Raw genomic sequence first — 20,480 nt, 5'->3', positions numbered from 1 at the left:
AGTTTGTTCAGCCACGGCCTGGTCTGGTCTTTGAGCCGCACTGACGTCTCATTTTATAGGGGAGAGGATTTACATTTCTCATATGGTGGAAGACAAACAAGCTTTGTAACCCCTCAGTTTTTCTGACTGGCTCCAGCTCTGGTACTATGGCCCTTCAGCTCCTTGTGTTTTTCAGGCCTCTCTCTAAGTAGCAGGCATTTTGCTACTCTTTGTATTATTGTTGTGTGACTTTGTGATTGTTTTTTAGTATATTTCCAGTTGAGAGAGAAACTTTGTATCCCATTACATTGAAATGGCAAAAAAATAAGGTTTTTTTTTTTCCCGCTCCATAATATGTAACACACATTCAGCTACTACAAATGTTCCTTCGTTATCAAAAGTAACACAATTGTCAAATTATTTTTTAAAAGTTGTTGTAAAATAATAAATATTATATGCTAAGGTTTGCATCCCCCTTGATGAACTGAATATGTAAAATCGGGTGTTTGATCTTTAAATAAAGAGGGGCTATCTTAAGCAGTTTGCTGGGACAACAAAAACGACAGGATCAAGAAAGAGAAATGCAAATCCAGTATCAGTCAATAAGCTGAAATGAAGATTCAAAGGAACCTTCAAGGAAACAATAATCCAGAGCACAAAGAAAAGTCCACTCAACTTGGGAATTCTTTAAAATAATTGGGTAAATGTTTTACCAGATTTCAATATCATTAATATGAGTGGATCGATTTGAAGAAGGCAGAAAGCCAAATAATCTGATAGACTTGAAACAATTGTGCCACGAAGAATGAGCTAAAATTACATCTGAAAGGATAAAAACATAGCTCAGAGTGCACAAAGAGGTCGGAGGAGGTTCTAAAGGCAAAAGGAGGACATACAAAGGATTAGAGAACATTTTATAGAGGGGGGGCTGCAAAATTTTGCAATGATCTCATTTTCATCATTGGACTATAACTTTATTTTTGTACAGTTCTTGATCATTTTTGTTGCTGAATGTTTAATAAATAACATGTTGATGAAGGAAAACTATCATGACATTTTTTTGAGTAGTCTGACAGATGCATGTTTTTTCGGTGTTCTCCTTGTCAGCACGCTAGTGAGACTGGCAATAGACAAGATTAATATCTAGAAAGCTGTGAGGTATTTTAATAAGCATCAGTAAAGGACCCTGTACTGACTAATGCTAGTGAAATCATTCCAAAGCACAATCGAGCACTTATGTTGCTACCTTGTTTGTTTGTCTGTCTTTGAACAACATGGGAGCAGTTTCCATCTTTCGACTAAAGAATTGGAATTGTTGCACGTTGTTTTGGTTTCTTGTCCTATAAAAACAGTCTTGAAACTACAAAAAACCTTCTAAATTGTGTTTTTGCACGTAGCTTTCACTTTTTACTACATTAACTGTACCTTTTTGATGTTACTCGGTCCAGTCACAGTTGTGTATCCGTGTTTTGTTTTTTTGTTTTTTGTTTTTTTGTGTGTGTGAGCCTGGGTGTTGTCATCCTGTTCCAAGGTGATATCCTCTGTTCGCCACACACTGTGTGCCCCAGCTCACTGTCCTGCCAGTGAGAGACACAAATCTGTTCAGATTAAGCCTTTGCCGTTAATACATTATTTATGTTCTGTGCTTCTGTTTGGAGGTTATCTGATAAGATGTAAAGAAATGTAAATCTTCAGAGAAGAATTGGCTCTGTCTTACTCTTTTCATATTTATTTATTGTTGTTTTCAGATTCCATGTTCTATCTCTCTTCTTATTGGTTTAAATAGGAAATAGGAAATTGGAGATAGGTAAATCGGCATGCATGCAAGTTGTCCTTTACATGTTTTGGGATAGTGTTACAATTTTGTTTATATATAAAAATACTGGATACTCAATACTCTCAATTATTGTTTTATTTTTTACAATGAATTGATGTTAATTTAATTAATAAATACTTTTTTTATCACAATCACAAGACTTGTCAAAATCTAAAGAGATAATTTCAAAATAATCCAAATTATTTAAAGCAGAACATACAGTTAAGAATCATGAAGAAACCGAAGGAACTTCCAATGTTGGGGAAAACCTTCTGAAATTGACCCTTTCTGGAAGTGGAGCCATGGTTATGTATGTTTTGTGTATAGTATTTTTGTTTGCTTTGTACCTCACTTGTAAGTTTGGATAAAAGCGTCTGCCTAAATGTAAATGTAGTTTACCCAGTTGACCATAGAGGGTGATGGTGTTAAAAGTTGATTGGCTCATTTATCCTCTATCTGGTTGTGACCTTTTATTTTTGTCGTTCAGGTCCGAATGAGGTTTGAGCTGAAGTCCCCAGTCAAGACCATTGAGGACTTCATCAAACGCTTCACCCCCAGTCGACTAACATCTGGCTCCAACAACAGCAGCTCCTCCAGCCTCATTACCAATCGTTCTTCCAACAAGGGCTGCTCCAGCATGCTATCCTCCCCATCTGCAGAGAGCACACTCACCAAACTGGATGAGGAGCAGCCTGCAGGAAACTTAGACCATGTCCTCAGCCCTGCCCCACTCTGCTATGATGAGAAGGCCTGGACTGTGGAGGAAGGTGAGCTTCGCTACGAGGCTGAGTCGCCTGATGAGGCTGCACTGGTTTATGCTGCCAGGGCTTACAAGTGCTCCCTGGTCGGGCGCCTTCCTGACCAGGTGACTGTGGAGCTGCCACACCTGGGGAAGCTAAACTTTGAACTTCTGCACACACTGGGCTTTGACTCCACAAGGAAACGCATGTCTGTGGTGGTTAGACACCCTCTGACAGACCAGATCACAGTGTACACTAAAGGAGCAGACTCCGTCATCATGGACCTCATAAAGCCTCCAGACACAGGTAAGAATAAAAATTTATACTTATGGCAAATACATAAATGAATAAGCCCTGACATTTTAATACCTTACGAGTAGAGGGGCCATGGACTGTGTGTGTGTGTGTGTGTGTGTGTGTGTGTGTGTGTGTACTCTCTTGCTTAGTGCAAGGCGGGGGGGGTGGGTTAGTGTTAATGGCAAAGCTGTAGTAGACTGCAGGGATGCTTAGCAAGGACTGCATCAGCCTGCAGAATGAAGGGTTGACAAAGTATTTACAAATTATGTCCAATAAATATTAACAAATAAATACAGCACATTTGTTCTGTTGAGAATCTGAAACAGGTTAATGTTTGGCTAATAAAAATGTAAAACGGCTGAGGTTATTTTGACAACGCAACAACTGCGCCCCCTAATGTTAGAGGACCAAATGTTCTCCATTATTCTCCACTTCCAAGCTGTTAATCACTTTTTTGATTTACAGTTCAGTAAAATTGCATGACTTTGTGTCTGTGCAATAGTGGCAGTCTCTCAGAATTGGATTTCTTCTCACGGGTCCATGAAGTGCTGATAAAACAGGATGACTGTCACCAGAACTGTCTAATCAGTGAGTTACCTCTCAGTCCAGTGTCCAGTTGTTTGTAAAAAATCTGTGTGATCAAAACCAGAAGTAATAAGTAACAGTGTATATGCATGCGTCTGATCGCATGAACCAGAACCACAGGTGGTTGAAAAAAAATAAACCTGAGCACTGACTAGTCAAAAGGGATCCACGCAATTCTGTTGAGATGCATTGTGGGAAGCTTACGCTCACACATTGACAGTATATTTTGATGGCTTTAACCAACCAGTGCAGCCGCTCGTCTTGACTTGTCTTTGTAATAGGCAGGCAGTTTGCAGTTTGTCTCAACAAAGTAGCTCCGCTTTATTGGAAAAAAATGTTTTCCAGCTACAGTAAATGATTACTTGTTATCTGTAACACATCAATGGAGGAAAGCACTTAACCATCCTGCTTTAGCATGTTTTCTACCTAAAGTGTTCTCCTGTTCGTAGGAGGAATTCTGAACTACATTAGGATTTTAATGTATTAAATATCCATTGTGATGAGCCTGCTGGTCCTTTTTATATGTAACTACAAAGCTGTTCTCATTGTTTTAATGACATTAACATTGATGGTGCAACGTTTCAGCTAAACCTTTTCACTTGCTTGAAATTTACATTGCTGCTAACCAGAGAAGCGACTCCTGATCATTCTCATACACACATACACACACACACACACACACACACCCTACCCCTCCTTCACCATGAGTCTCAGTTCAACATCTTTAATGGCCAACAGGATGTGTCATCACACATACAACTCAATACTTTGTTTTTCCATTGGTCAAAACCCAACAGTTAGTTAGAACACAGTTCTAACTCGTGGCCTCCTCATAACACAGACCTCCATAATGGCTCCATTCAGACGATCAGGGAGTTATTCAGTGTCACTGTAATAACACTGCACATAGAGGTGCTGGGGGTAGACTGTACAGCCTTGGGGCTTGGAAGTTAGACTGTGTAACTCTGGTCTGACTGTGCTATAGGGTCCTGTTTAATAGCAAATTCCACCTTTAAAAAGAATTTCACCCACTAATAGAAGCTGACAGATGTTAAGATTATATTGAGGCTGCAGACCCCTGGATTCTGAGTTTTCATATCTTTACATCTTTGGTGAACTTGGCTTAACAAAATAATTGTATTAAAGCTATATGTATTAAAATGGATCAAACAACTGCGTAATCTACGAGAGGTTGTTCATGAGGATGAGCCCACAGAGTTTTATCGCCTCCTCCTGTGGTTCCCCATTATTTTTTTTTTTTTTTTACTTTTTTCAGCTCTTTTAATGCCTGCAACTTTATTGTCTTAAGTCACACAATCTGCAGCTACAGTCAGATGTTTCTCTCTCAGCAGTGAACAGAGACCAAAACGGCTAAAAGTGAATATTAGACTTCTATGGATCTGCTGCATGAGTAAAGAGGCAACAAACACGTTGGCCTTATCAAATACAAAGGCAATAGTAAATCAGCCTCTGGCTCACGTGAGGGTTGGACAAGAGAATGCAACTCGATCCGTGCTGTAGTTTAAAGGTTACCGTGTGGCCTCTGTTGACTTTATGGTTATATTAGTGTGTTTCTTGTTCTTGCCACAGGTTCATCAGTGAAATAGTGTGAAACCATGGATTTGAATGTTTATTTCACACCTGCACTTCCTAATGAACCCTCAGGGGAGCAGACAAATTGGGGAGCCACATATAAAAACCTCGGTGTTGATAGGACTCCGAAAATCCTCATCAAATAGAAATAATGTTTTATGTAGATTTTTTTTCTACTTTTCAGTGGTAGGAAAAATAAACATTGTGCTCACTTCCTCCTTAGTCTTTAAGGCCATCTGGACCTAGTGACAAAAACGGAAAACTCATTCTATCCTTGTGTATTTCTTTTAACCAAAGGGTTTTGGAACAAGCTGAGGCTACCACATTACTTTAATATGAGATCATAATATGTCTACTGTACTTGATTTCATCTTTTTATCATAGTTTAAAAATGGTGCGTTTAATTCTTAGATTACAAGTGCTGTGTTAATCTGTTCCTGTCAGTAAAAATTATTTTGCGTGGCATTGCATGTGCAGCAGTGCCTGCCAAGCTGTTGTGTTATTGGTGAGATTACATGACTGGCAATCGGAGTGTTGGCTGGTGCATTTGTGTCAGGAGACTGATAAAGCCAATCTGTTTGTACAATGTCCCACTGCCAGAAAGGTGGCCAACATGCTGCACCAGAGAGACACTTAAACAAGGCTCTGTAACAAAATCTAATCATTCAAAACATTTCATATTCTGTCTGATTAAAATCATTTTTCTAAATAATTGATTGAGATAAATACTTAGTAAAATCCTATTATCCCATTTTGGTCTGTTGATTGGTGAAGTGGACACCACTGGACATGGTTCGTTTAGGTGTGAGGACAGATGGCTTTAATGTGTGTCTTGGAAGACGTTTTTGGTAATCTGGAACCAAAACGCTAAACCACTTAAGCCAATTCCCTAAAATCAAAAATAATTTAACCTTTTAGTCATCTGCTTTTTTTTTTTTTTTTAAGGAAACTCCAAAGGGAAACGGCAAAGAAAAATAGTCTACAGGACCCAGAACTATCTGAACCTGTACGCAGCAGATGGCCTCCGTACACTGTGCATTGCAAAAAAGGTAACGTAGATCAATAAACCTTTTAAGAATTGCTGAATAACAGCCCTCTTCTATTTAAACCATTTTAGAAGGTGGAGACGATGTGTCTTAGTAGCTGCTTGGCAGCTTTTGTTTGTAGCCCAGCACAGATGATCAGATGGGCCGGCCCTTCCAAGTAACATTCTTTGTGACTCAGCTGCAATCTGTCCCTCTTTCCCAGGCTGTTAATTTATCCTTTCACAAGCCAGACTCATTATATCCCTGTTTCTGCAAAGCCCATCACCATTGTAATGTGATAAAACACCTTCTCAACATCTCACATTCTCCTGCGAATCCTCCTCTTCTGTAAAGAGAAGGAGAAGCTGCTCCACAGTTAAATTTTGCTCTGTACCTAAATAGATGATTATGTGTTCATGAGCCTTTGTGTTTCGTGCTAGGTTCTGACCAAGGAGGGATATGCCTGCTGGCTGCAGCGTCACCTGGAGGCTGAGACGGCCATCCAGGGAAGGGAACAACTACTTTTTGAGTCGGCACTGCGACTAGAGACGAACCTGCAGCTTTTAGGTATCGCTGCGTTTATTTTCAAGCCTCCCCAAGAATATGTCATATTCATACTACATCTTTAGCTATAATGGTACTGAATCTTTTTTTTAGCTTAATAAATAATAAGACAGTTTTTGCGGTCCTGCTGGCTCATTGGTAGAGCATCAGGTTGGGATACAGAAGTCTGCGGGATCAAATCCCACCCGACCAGGTGTAGCCCCGCCCAGCCAACAAGGCCCACCTCTGTGCCGGTCCCGAGCCTGGGTAAAAATGGGAAGGTTGCGGCAAGAAGGGCATCCGGTGTAAAAACTCATGCCAAATCCACGTGTGGAACAGGTTCCGCTGTGGCGACCCCTGAAGGGACAAGCCGAAAGCCACTGACATATTAAGAGAGTTTTTCACAGATGTATTCCTCACCTGCAGGAGCAACGGGCATTGAGGACCGGCTGCAGGACGGCGTGCCAGAAACTATAGCTTCTCTGAGGAAGGCTGGCCTGCAGATATGGGTGCTGACAGGTGACAAACAGGAAACTGCCGTGAATATAGCTTATGCCTGCAAGCTGCTGGACCCCGAAGAAGAGATCCTCACACTGAATGCTGATTCCCAGGTGAGTAGCCGTAGCTGCCAGGATGTCATTAACTCTGCCATGCTGCGCTGAAGAGATGATAAACTTCATTGTATATGAAGTTAACATAACACGGTGCTAAGCATAGCGCGGTGACTGGCAACTGAATGAATGAATGAAAACCGCATTTGCTCCCAAAATGAATATTTTAAAAGAAATAATTGAATATTTTGTCTTGCTCAGAGTTAGGTGAAAAATTTCACTCTTTCTTAAATCTACAAGCAAAACACTGGAGTTATCTGCCATGTGTCCTTACCTGAGTGAACATCTATGGAAAGAAGCCTTTAGCCAAGTTTGTATGCATTAATGTATCTTGGCTGGCAGCGGTGATTTATAGGTGTGGTAGTTATTAATCATCTGTGTTCCAGCACACCGAGCCAGGTCATGGCAATCAAAACACACATAATACGCCGTTTGAAAACTTAGAGGTCTGAGGGCTGTAACATCACAAAACAGCTGATGATGGGTGAATGGAGAAATATATACTGTAGGATCTCTTCTGTTAGTTGGTGCATATTACGGTGACCAAGATGAATTAAGATACTAGTAATGCACTTGTCTGTTGATTAATTTGCAATTATTCTGCCAATTTTGTCCTTATACTGGTTCATACATGCAGCATGTACTTTGCCATGCGATTCTGATTCACTCTATGGCTACAGGTAAAAACATAGTTAATTATATCCCTCCGTTGGAGGTCAGCAGGAAGAATGGAATTTGTCCAAAAAAATGCTGTAACTTTGATAGATTTAAAATCAATGTAGCCCAGAACAGAACATCACATAGAATATCTTTGGGTTTGGATAAAACAAGCAATTTGAAGAAGAAATTGTTTGAAAAGAGCAATCGATAATCGTTTGTTGCAGTCCTCTAAGTTAGAAAGACATGCTGGTACAGTAGTGGTGCAGAGACCAGTTGTTGCCAGCCTTTATGCTAAGCTAAGTTAACCGGCATCATATTATTGTACAGGCATGTGAGGAGTCTTTTCATTTAGAACCTCCTGGCGAGAAAGCACATACACGTATTTCCAAAAATTTTAATATAGAACTTTGACAGAGTAAACCTGTTTATTCTTTTTTTTCTCATTGAAATCATCTCTTTTATTAAAGAATGAGGTTGGACACTCATTTTAGTACTGACAATATTAACCTCTGTGCTTTTGTAGCATCTGGCTGCCAGATGTGAAGCAGGTCACGCAGATTGATATAAAACAACTTTGTGTCCTGATCCTGAAGTTTAACACACTCTGTGCCTGTCTCTGAACCAGGAGGCATGTGCATTGTTGCTGGAGGAGAGTTTACACTACATCCAGGCCAAATTCCTGTGCAGTTCTTCCGACCAAGCCACCAAAGTATTCCACACTAACCTTGCGCTCTTTGAGATCTATCCGTCTTCATCCCCATCCTCCTTCTCTTCATCCTCCCACACCACTCCCTTCACTGTGCACCGGCTGGGCCTGGTAATTGATGGGCGGACTTTGGCCTATGCCCTGGATAAGACTTTGGAGGATAAGTTTCTGGCTGTTGCACGAAGCTGTCGTTCAGTGCTCTGCTGCCGCTCCACGCCACTGCAGAAGAGCATGGTGGTCAAACTCGTGCGGAACAAGCTGAAGGTCATGACTCTAGCTATAGGTAAGCACCAGTTCAACAATACACTATTACACTGTTATTTAAATTGATATGTACATCATAATGTTCCTCCAATTACTTTGAGTAATTAAAATAATGAAACTCATTTCCTCTTTCTGTTTCCGTCTGTGCACAATTGAAAACAAATTTAAACATATGTAATTCTTAACATCTGTTAAAAGGCAAAGAAAGAACCTTTTGAGTTGCATCAATGAAATGGAGGATACAATATTTGTGGAATTTTACACAGAAATCTAAAAGCCTGGGGTCTAAAGTCTGTGGTCACCAACTACCAGAAGCTGAGACTGGAACTTATGCTAAGATGTGTCTAGTGTATAGAACCTTAAGTTTACATGAGAAAAACATCCAATCCAACACCACAGCCGGAAAACAACAAGCTTCCCATCTTAAATAGATGATGAATTATTGAAATCTCCTGCCTCTTTACTCCCCAGTGTCACCGGGGGGGCTCTGTACCTTTGTGTCTGACAGTGCATCAAAAATAAGGATGTAATTTCTGTCCAGTTTCCAAAATCAAATATCTGAGCAGCTGATCATTCAGTGTCAGACACTAAACTGTTTTAGCCTTAGAAAACTATATTTATATAATTCACTGAGTTCTTATAGTACGTCGCTGTCAAATAACCCTGTAACAATTTTAACTTGCACTCAAATTCCCTAAAGTCTCCAAGTATCATTAAATATTATATCCTTTACTATTCAATAATTCATAACATTTATCCCAACATCATGTCCCTTTTTATCATGAATATCAATGTGGCAGACTCACTGCAACACAGTTACATGGGGGAACAGTGCCATGATGTTTTTCCTGGTGTGATGTAAATATGACTTGAAATATGACTTGATTTTGAAAGTACACACTCAAACACCTTCTGCACATTTGCTTTGACCACTGATTAAAAAAACAAAAAATGTTTTTTAAGGCACCTGAGTAATTATACACTGTGGCTTAATGAAGCTGTAGAGTAATTGACGTGACATTAGGATGTCAGTGGTGAGCTATGATTGTCTTTGCCCTCTTTGCCATTTGTTTGTTCCTGCTGCATTTGGGAGGATCCTGTTTTTGCCAGACAAGCACTTTTCTATCGTTATATTATGTGGGGGGAACACTGCAGCTGCACATTCTCTTTGATTTTATAACTCTGTGGGGAAAGGAGAGGAAGGTGCAGCTCTAATATGTATCAGTCCTCTGATCTTAGACTTCTCAGTCCCTGCTGCTGTTACTCCAAACACAAAAATGAACTCTTGCCTTATTATGTTTTATTTGAATGTGTTCATTGAACTTAGACAAAACAAGCTCTGTTAAAAATTAGTTGTTGTTTTTTTTTATCCAAACATTAATTTTCTTTAACAATAATGTAATAATTAGTTACAGTATGATATGGAACCTAAAAGAGACATAAAATTGTTAACTGTTGTCCAAACCCGAAAGGCTGCTGTAAATGAACGCTGCACACAGCTACACAATGAAACACTTTTTTTTTTACCACCTCTCTCTTTGTGAAAGGACTGCAGGCCTACATTATCCACAATGCAATAGTGCCAATTGTTCAGTTGGCAATTTTGGGTACATTATGTTGGTAGGGGCTAATGTAGCCTTGAGCAGGGATGAGTGGGTGATAAGAGGTTTAATAAGATCATCTTTTTTTGTAATTCTACACCCTACCCAGGGGAAATTTCTCGAAACATCACATTTATTAAGTTATTAGCTAATGTCAAGATGGATATATGTGAAATTCTTTTTTTAGATGTGCATTAAATCCCCAACACCTGCAAATTTGTATCTATTGTGGACCTGTTCACATGCCAGTTTATAAACTGCCAAGGTACTAGTGTTTTTGGAGAGACTTTGTGATACAGGAACAGTTTTCGTCAGCCAACACGAATCAGTCACCTTTGTTTGCGTGCTAATCACCACCTACCTCTTGTGTTCCGCGCACGCTGCCACTCCAGCACTGTTTACTATTATGACAACCAAGCACTCTCTGCCCACCAGCATTTTATCTCCCACTCCACCACCTGTGGTGACAAAAAAAATACATCCACATCCCTCAATGTGGAGCAAAAACATAATAAGTCAGCCAGCATAGCCAACAGCCTGGCTCTGCCACAGCCAGAGGGACAATGGAGCCGGTGAAGGGCACCTGATAACACACATTCATGTTATTACTGTAATATAACAGCTGGGAAAACTGACAGTTCTGTGAATGTTCTAACATTCCTCCACATATATCGTATTAAAAACAACCGCTCAGGGAGTCACTGTGCTCAATAAAGTTCTCTCTGTTTTCAGGGTTCTGGCTGAACTTTTGCCCTGCTGATCTAAATTGGGAAGTTTATCGTGTTTTGATGTGTTCTGAAGTTGTCCACACACTGTCCTGTCCTAAGGAACTCATTTATTTCAGGTGATGGGGCCAATGATGTCAGCATGATCCAGGTAGCAGACGTGGGCGTGGGGATCTCGGGTCAGGAAGGCATGCAGGTGAGGTCAAATCTGGGATGGCTGAAGGGAGTCACGCACACACGGGAGACTGGATTACGCTGTGGGGGGGTGGGTATTTGAAAGAGAATATAAAAATGAACTCTTGTATGAATGAGGTTAAGTAGAGGTTTAAGAGGATTTATGGGAGAGAAGATAAGGAAATAAGGGAAGACACTTTCAGCCCAGTGTGAATCAAGCAGGGTGTCCTGAGACCTGCAGAGAAGCAGTTGGGACTCTATTCACCTGAGCTTCTCCCATCTCTAAGGTCACACCCAGTGCTACAGCCCGGATGGCTTCATGTGCAGTGGCAACCGAAAAAAAAATACCTCAATTGACCACCTCCCTCTCGCTTCCTTTTCTGGAAAGGTGATCTTGAATAGAAATGATGGAGAATCCCAATTAACTTCCAGAGGAGGCTTGTGAGGCACGCTGCTGTGTAGCACATCTGTTAAAGTCTCCGTATCCTGTCCTTAACTGGACCACTAGATTAATCATTCTTAATCAAATTTCCACTTAATGAGACAGCACCCACTCGTCAGGATTCCACAGTGAGCTGAGATGCAAATTTTTGCACTAAGGCCAACGCACACTGCATTATGATTAACACACCTTTCTGCTGTTAGACGCGCCCTCCCCGTGCAGTGGTTATGAGCCCGTTATTAAAGCGCAGCAGAAACTAAATTGCTGCACAACAAGACATCTGCTGTTATTTTTCTTGTTGACAGTTAATGTTGTCAGTTGAGAGGTGTCATAAAGGGTTAGCAGTGCCTCTTAAAATGTAAGTTATAAACACGGCTTGACTACGGGGAGGGTTTAGTTTTAGATGATGAACACTGAATCCCAAAAGGTGGACAACTTGTTTAAGGGTTATTGCTTTGGAAATATTACACCCACTGAAGATGCAATAAATGGAGGCAGATTGGAGTAGAACCATAATAACTCCAGAAGTTGTGAGTGTGTGTGGTGGGTGTAACAGAATGGAGGAAATTGAATGTTGTTCTGTTTTTTTGTTTTTGCAGGCGGTGATGGCAAGTGACTTTGCTCTCCCACGTTTCCGGTATCTCCAGAAGCTCCTGCTGGTCCACGGACACTGGTGCTACTCCAGACTGGCGAACATGATTTTGTACTTTTTCTACAAAAATGCTGTAAGCATCTTTGCACTTCGTTGTTTATTGTGGTTCCACAGAATATCTGCAGATCCAAATGTGAAGGAGAAAATTTTAAGCGTTTGTTAATGTTTCCTTGTAGTTTTCTGCCTCCTCATGTGAATCCATTGTATGTTTTGTTCTGCTCAGATGTTTGTAGCACTCACCTTCTGGTATCAGTTCTACTGTGGATTCTCAGGCTCGGCCATGATTGACCAGTGGTATCTCATCTTTTTCAACCTGATGTTCTCTGCCTTACCACAACTCATCACTGGCACTCTGGACAAAGACGTGTCAGCAGAGACACTCCAACATCTACCTCAGCTCTATGTGAATGGCCAGAACTCTGAGGTGCTGTCTGTTTGTTTGTCCCTTTGTCCTTTCTGACCTGTTTTTATGTGTATGTGCACATGCAGTTAAACATTATAACTACACATACAGAATACAAGTGATATCCAGTCATATCACTTGTTTATGAAAACTAAATTGACTTCACATTTATCACACTACAAAGAAATGATCATAGCATGTGTAAAAATAGCTATTGCTAATAATGTTGCTTCTTTTATGGTCTGCTTAGGTACAAGTATGTCCATAAAGGACTGACATTATTATCATTTTAATGATTTTTACAATGCCACACGAAGTTTAACAATTAACTCACAGGATAAGCCGAAAGGAAAGGAAAATAAATTAACCAGCCAAATGTCAAACTTTTATTAGCTCCAACCTCTGTTTTTTTTTAATTATTATTTAATAAAAATTGATACAGGAAGAAATCCAAACAGAAAAAGCAGCTATTGAAGCTTGTGAGTTCAGGGTCGCCACAGTGGGCCATTAGTCCGCATGTTGATTTGGCACAGTTTTTACGCTGGGTGCCCTTCACTGTACAGGATGGGGATGGGATGTTCGGTGTTCAGTGACTTGCCCAGGGACACTTCGACATGTGGTCGGGAAGAGCGTGGCACGATCCTCCGACCCTATGGTTGGCAGGCGACCACTCTACCACTGGCGCCATAAAGCTATCGTTTCACTACCCAAATTCCCAAATTCGTTTATATGACTTAAATATACCGTACAAGAGACAACAATGTATGGATTACATATAAAAATGAAAAGGAGGGAAAACGAGCTGTGTTTCTGGATTTTTATATGTGGTTGTTTCTTTGCAGGATAGAGTTTTAACTTTCATGGATGTTCACTGAGAACTATTTACAGAAGATCTAATTTCTAAGCTTTCTCAATGGTTAGGTTTTCTTTGTAGTATTCATAATCATACATACTTTTTTTTTTAATGATTTGCAGTCATTGCATTCTTTTTATTTTTGTTTTACCACTTTCCTAACTTTTCTGAAAATAGGGTTTATACTAAGTGATTGAGGAAATACCTGTCAGCTTCAATAATGAAAATACATCTTGGCTGCAAACCTAAAACAAGTCATATTGTAATTTCTCAGTCTAACTTGTAGAAACATTTCCTCTTACTTGAAAGTGTTTGTATTGGTTTTTACCATAGTTGTCCACTTACTAAAGTTTTCCTGAGATTTCATGAGTGGAGTGCTAATTACAAGATCAAGCTCGAACCCCGAGTCTTTTTGTAAGATGTAATAAGGTAAATTCTCAGCAGTCTTTTAATTACTGCACTATCGTAATCTTTTCCAGGCATTTCATCAAGTTGTGCATGAAACAAAATGACACAAAAATGTATTTTGAAATACACAATTACTTAAAGAACTTTGCTTTAATGTAATGATTTGTGATACCGTTTGTTGCCTTCACTCTTTGCTCAGTCACATTGATGAGTTTCATGACTGTCAATCTTTGGTTTTATCTTTCAGGAATACAAGCCATATATGTTCTGGATGAACATGATTGATGCCTTTTACCAAAGTCTGATCTGCTTCTTCATTCCTTACTTTGTGAGTCTGGTTTTCATTTCTATCAGCTTGTCGTCTTCACTCAGTTTGTTGCTCTTTCTTATTTTCCCACCTGTTCTCCCTCTCCTCCTCCCAAGGCCTATGCTGACTCTGATGTGGACTTGTTTACGTGGGGAACTCCTGTTACAAGCCTGGCTTTATTTACCATTCTGCTGCACTTGGGCATTGAGACCAAAACCTGGGTAAGAAACCCCATTTTCTATTTATTTGAGGCTGATATTCAAGATTTCTTCAATTCAGCCTGATGGCTTTGAGAGCTACAGCGAAGGCTGACAGGCACGTAAATGTTTATCTCAGGTTGATTCAATCGAACCAGAATGTGCCGCAGCACTTCGGGCTTGTAAATCAGCTTGATAGTGTGTCTTCCTGTGCAAACTGTCTACACCACCACTTTACACTGCCACAAAGCTCCAAAACATCTGCTCCCCCCTTCCCCTTTCATATCTTTTGTTTTATTCTGAGGCATTTGTGTGTGGTTCTCCTAAACTGCCTGGTAGTCTTGGCCATGAGCAGCCATTTTATATTTATGACCTGGCACTGAATCAGAGTTTTTTTTTTTTTTTCCATTATGCCAAGGGTGTAAATTTAGCCTGACACATTTTTACATGAAAAATGTCCCTTTCACTAACTGCCTTCCTGGACATGATGTCCTCTCGTGCAGAGAGGTATTCATAGGGAACAGCATCGACCCAAGGTAAACATTTCCAAATGTTCAGATGGCAGGTACTCTGTGCACTGGCTGCTTAGGAACATAATGTATGCACTATTTGTAAATGGCTGTGAAAGTCAATTAAAGGTATTTGAGGTGACAGCAGGCAGCGCTCTTTCTCCCCCCATGCAGCAGCTATGAGGCTGTAATTAATTATGTGCTTCAGTGTGTCATCAGGGACAATACTCTCATGACCCACTGTGCAGTATTCGTATTGTCAAATGTCAATCAATCAACTCAAGAATGAAACAAGTCCATTTTCTCTAACTGACCAAACTCGTTAAAGACGCATCTAAAGTGGTGCGTACAGATTGCTTTTTTTTTTTTTTTTTTTGTATACCTCCTTTTTCAAGGCAATATCAGTGTGTGTAGTTTTTGGCATTAGAACTGCGCAGAAACAGCCATTTACGTAAATATGTTACATAAAACCAGGTCAAAATCATCGACTTGCCTGCAAGTTTCATTGTCTTATTCTTTTAGTTTATAAATAGATTTTTCTTTTTATACTAATTTGTATATAACTTTATAGCTTCGCCAAAAAGTACTGAAGCAATTTTCCCTGTTTCCCATATAGACCTGGATGAACTGGCTGTCTATCACCTTCAGTGTTGCCTTATTTTTCACTGTGGCTTTGTGCTACAATGCCTCCTGTCCCACCTGCTACTCTCCCTCTAACCCGTACTGGACCATGCAAACGCTGCTACAGGACCCCCTCTTCTACCTGCTCTGTGTCGTCACGCCTGTCACAGCACTGCTGCCCAGGTACAAACTCCAGTTACGGAATATTTATGAGTTATGTCTGTTATTAATACCAGATGCCAGTTTTGTTTACCAGAAGGATCTCACATGTGCAATAGTGCTGATGTGTCCTGATGTCTAGTTTTGCTTTTCTTTCCAGATATTTTTACAGGGCGTGTCAAGGCACACTGTTTCCCAGCCCTGTCCAACTTGGAAGGCAGTTCGATAAACTGCCTGCTGAGGCCCGCAGGAACATCCTCAGTCTGAGCAGGGTCAAGGTGGGGTCACAACTCAGCCCAAAGCCTCCCTTCCTGTCCCTCACTAAGCCCTCCCCTAATGATTGCAATGAGAAAGACCAGGGGAGCTTTCTCAGCTCCAACATGCCCCAAGCTAAACTGGGGCCTGTCATACAAACACAAGGAGAAAACGCTCAAAGAATCCCGCTGGGACCAACAGACAGTGAAAAGGGTCTCTTAGATCCCTACACATTAGTTCCTAAGGAAATAACTCTTCCTTATACCAAAGATGCTTGTTCACTCCCAGGAGTGCAGCAGCCTTCTTCCACCAAAGACTCGGAGTGGCTTGATAAGACTTTAGAAGTATCAAATCTTAGTCTGTCCGGCTGGATCACCTCCACACCTCTGCTCATGCAGACAGACAGCGTCCAGTTGACTCTGCCTTGTGACAGAGACCCTCAGTGTGTCAAATACACGAGGAACTCTGAGGAAAGACTCACATCTGACTACAGCATTCATCCAGCACACAGGACAGAGCAAGTCACAGAACAGTTGCTGCAAACAACCTTGTGATATCTTACAGTTTTAAATATGTTATTCAGACTCCAATTTGCACAATAGTTTTTTTTTTAAATGTAACTTTATTATATTTTTCAAGGAGATTGTTTTATATAAGATACAAATAGGTACTTTATATTTTGGGTGTTTAAAGCTGGAACTAAATTAAGTTTTGGGAGATGGGAGAACTGGAAAATGTTTCATTGTTTTGTTTAGTTTTTGGATCCTGATGATGTTTTATTTCAAGATGCATCTCAGTACTTGATCAGGTTTTAAGAGACAGCAGAGTAGAAACATTCCACTGCTGGGAGTTTGTTTTGTCTCTGATATGGTACCTTGTTTGTTCTTCTAGGTTGGCCTTTAAATGTATCATAAGCTGGATGTGATTCCACTGAAGCCTTAGTCGTTACAGCATCACGTCTGATTTTGTGTGAGTTGAGCATCCCAGAGGTTTAGGTTTATTTACATACAGCAAATCAGCAAATAGTGGCATTTACTTTGCACTTCAGCGTCATTTATTCTTGATTTACAAATTATTTTATTTGATAGACTGAAAAGGTGTGTTTGTAACTCACACACAATACATTCCTCTGAATATGAGCCTTTCTTTAAATATAATTATGCATTAAGCACCAAAGTTTCAGTCTTTAAACAAGAAATTATGGTGTGTGTGTGTGTGTGTGTGCGTCTGTGTGTCCACAGTTAATAAATCGGTTTTAACAGTACCAACCAGTTTGATATTAAAAGCATAGTTTTGTATTTTGGGATTTATTACCTTTTTGCTCTAGTATCTGTACAGTCGAGATGACTAGCGATAGCAAGCCACACATTAGCTTAACTCAGCACAGTGACTGAAAACGGGGAAACGACTGGCACGGTTCTGTCTGAAGGTTAAAAAAAAGTCCAATTTTCAGCCCTTCTAAGTTTGGGTAATGCATTTTGTCTTGTTTGTTAAGTGTTGACCTATACTTGAGTCCTCAAACTCCACAAAGTTGCTGCACCTGGCCACCAAACAAGATACAATTCTGAAGTTTTTCAAGCTGTTCTCCCTCCTAGTGTTTACGCTAAGCCAAGTTACTTAACATACGAACGTCAGTGGTGTCAAACAATGAAGCTGAAGCTCAGCTTATGTAATTTGTTTGGATACAGAAGGCGATTTACAATTAAAAACACTTTAAAAATCTGAATAAATGTGTTAATTAGTAAACTATAGAGGAGCTGCTGGGTACTTTGCCTTTGGAAATGCAGACATAACTGTAGGATCAGTGTTCAAAACAAATAAGTTTTCTTTATTTCCCAAAATCCCCAACTATTCCTTTAAGAGCTTGTTGACAGGCAGATGTCACGTTTCATTAATCTCAACCAGTTGAAATTGTTTTCCCAAAACAAAAGTTCAATGTAAATGATGTGTCTTAAAGATTTACATTTGCACTTTGAAAGGATTATTTCCGTGTTGCCATTGAGTATCATCGGTGCTGTCGACATGGAAAGTGTTCACAGTGTGAAGATAATGGGGTGTTTTTATTCCATTCTTATTTTTGCGAGCATGATGTACTGTATGTACAAACTGGTAGAAGCATGGAAGATCGGAAAGATGCTACAGTTTAATGGTTATGTGTTCAAAGCAGCAGCACCTTTTTAATACTCTGCTCATTGTATCTCTTGTGTCATTGTAGTGCTTTTGTAAAGTGTATCATTTACCAAAGATCATTTATATTTCTGTATTTTCTAAGCAATAATATGCGCCTTAACACTGGATAAAAAAAAATTGCAGACCTGGAGTTTGCTTATAATGCAGAGTCTGTATTTGTTTAAAGGGGACTCTGCATTTTTGTACAATGAGGTGTGTGTGTGTGTGTGTGTGTGTGTGTGTGTGTGTATGTGTTGATGAAACATGCAATGTGGTTTCTATCCTCCCGTCTGTTTTTTGCACTTGTTGCTTTCTCCTGGCATGTTGTTCTGATTCTGACTTTGCAGTCTGTCCACGTTGTTTTATAGTTTCTGTCTGTTCTGTACTTTTGGCATCGCACTTTACGTGCCAGAACGAAGCTCGAGTCGTGTTAACTGCTGCATTCCAAAATAGCCACTTTCACAAATTCCTCACAGGAACACTGTACTGAGCCTTGAACATATCAGTTGTTTGGGTTTTAATTTTTCTTTTGGTTACAAGGTTTCACATTTGAGAGGAAAATTATCTACTGAAATTCCCTGAGTTCATCAATCAAGGTAGTACTTCAAACATCCAATAGAGTCAAGATTGTTTAGTTCCCGTTTCAGTCCAGGCTCTTTAAAAAAATGGGCTGCAGCCTAACAGCAACATATACCTTTATCACCTCATGCCTGTTGCTAATGTGGAAAAACAATATTAATTTTTTATTTTTTTTTTATTTTAAACTAGTCTGCCATTTGAGTAATTGGAACATGTTTTAGGGTTATTTGTGAACAAAGTAAAAATGTTAATAAAGCATTTATCCTTTACTACCAGTTTCATTTTTTGAGGAAAATATGATCTTATATATACAGTGTGCCTGTCACAATGAGCGTGGGGGTGTTAGGTATTAAATACAGCATTGACATTATTATCTTATGAAGTAGAAATGGGCAGCCAGTGCAACTGAATCATTCAATTGGACTTTTTCCTTTGAACAAACAACTAGGAGTGATACCTTTTGACAAGTCAGCTTTGGGCTCACTGTATGAGCAGCATCATAACAGTAACCTCTGTTATTATAGGTAAAATCAATCGCCACTTTGGAACAGTAGACTAACTGAGCTATTGGCGGTCGTGATATTGTACACATATCCCAACATGCAAGTTCTAACATCCGCATTTACATCTGCACAAAGGTGTGGGATGAAGGGCCTTCAGAAGATTGATGATCTTTGCCCTGGTGTGCATCACATCTGCAGTCTGGGGGGGGGGGGAAGCATCATTATTAATGCATCTTTTAGGGCACAGTGAGAGAAAAGGGACAAATGAGGATTTGCTGATTCTGCCTTTTAGGGAACCACTGCAACGGGATGGTCGAATTACTGAGCAACACTGCACTTTGCAAGAGCAGGTAATGACGACTCCTCTATTCTTGCAGCACTGCTCTTTCTATTACTTTCTCAACCCAGATGTACAGTAAACCAGCTCCACTGATCAGCTTTTTTGTGGTTTTGCACACTGGGTGTGAGGTTGTCATAGCTTTAGTGTCTGCACAACAATAGTTTTTCTTGTTTATCTGCTTTCAGGGGCATTGTGAGCAGCACATGCAGTAAAATGGATTTTTGTCACAGGTAACAGTGTCTTATGAGAGTTTATGTAAAAGATTTATAATTTAATTAAACAGGCTCCACTCTGGATGTGAAAGCTTCCACACAGTCGTCTACCAGTGTCTTTAATTACTTTTTTTGAGGACCTGCAGTGCACGGACGGACAGAAAACTAATGCTGAAGAAGTTAATGGAGTTTAATTTGCATTTCTCATCGAGAAGCTTCATTGATTCTGGTCATTAAAGTCACCTTGACCCACTTCGTGATCCATTGTTTTAACAAGCCTAAATCAGAACATTTTCAATTTCCTAAGCTGCCTACTAAATAACTAGGTTCGATAAAACCGTCAAAGGGCTTGATTATGGGAATTCTTTGTTTTAAAAACCTCGCAGCCTCCGCTCTCCATTCTCCCAAATATAGCATTTTGCTGAGAAGACTTAATTTACACCAGTGGAGATATGCACTGCATCAGTTTTTATTCCAGGCAACAAATGGAGCCTTTTTGTGAGCCAGGGCCATCTGTCTTCCAATTGGTGAAGGAATTATAAGGCTTTATTC

The 20,480-nt window shown here is 40.0% G+C and overlaps 1 protein-coding gene across 1 annotated transcript in view; it reads left to right on the top strand.

Moving 5' to 3' along the window:
* atp10a (ATPase phospholipid transporting 10A) overlaps nt 1–19,142 on the top strand; it is a 29,779-nt gene extending 10,637 nt beyond the window's left edge. The window contains exons 10-21 of the mRNA XM_067513675.1: nt 2,283–2,841; nt 5,956–6,059; nt 6,476–6,602; nt 7,005–7,189; nt 8,475–8,838; nt 11,265–11,341; nt 12,361–12,486; nt 12,637–12,837; nt 14,325–14,405; nt 14,501–14,605; nt 15,707–15,894; nt 16,031–19,142. Coding sequence (XP_067369776.1) covers nt 2,283–2,841; nt 5,956–6,059; nt 6,476–6,602; nt 7,005–7,189; nt 8,475–8,838; nt 11,265–11,341; nt 12,361–12,486; nt 12,637–12,837; nt 14,325–14,405; nt 14,501–14,605; nt 15,707–15,894; nt 16,031–16,679 — 2,766 coding nt within the window. The 3' untranslated portion in view covers nt 16,680–19,142. The remainder of the gene's footprint in view (nt 1–2,282; nt 2,842–5,955; nt 6,060–6,475; nt 6,603–7,004; nt 7,190–8,474; nt 8,839–11,264; nt 11,342–12,360; nt 12,487–12,636; nt 12,838–14,324; nt 14,406–14,500; nt 14,606–15,706; nt 15,895–16,030) is intronic.
* Nucleotides 19,143–20,480: the final 1,338 nt, after the last annotated feature.

This window comes from Channa argus, chromosome 8, assembly GCF_033026475.1.
Source record: "Channa argus isolate prfri chromosome 8, Channa argus male v1.0, whole genome shotgun sequence".
NCBI lineage: Eukaryota > Metazoa > Chordata > Actinopteri > Anabantiformes > Channidae > Channa > Channa argus.
The sequence above is the reverse complement of the archived record's forward strand: the minus strand, read 5'-3'. Positions and strand labels throughout refer to the sequence as shown.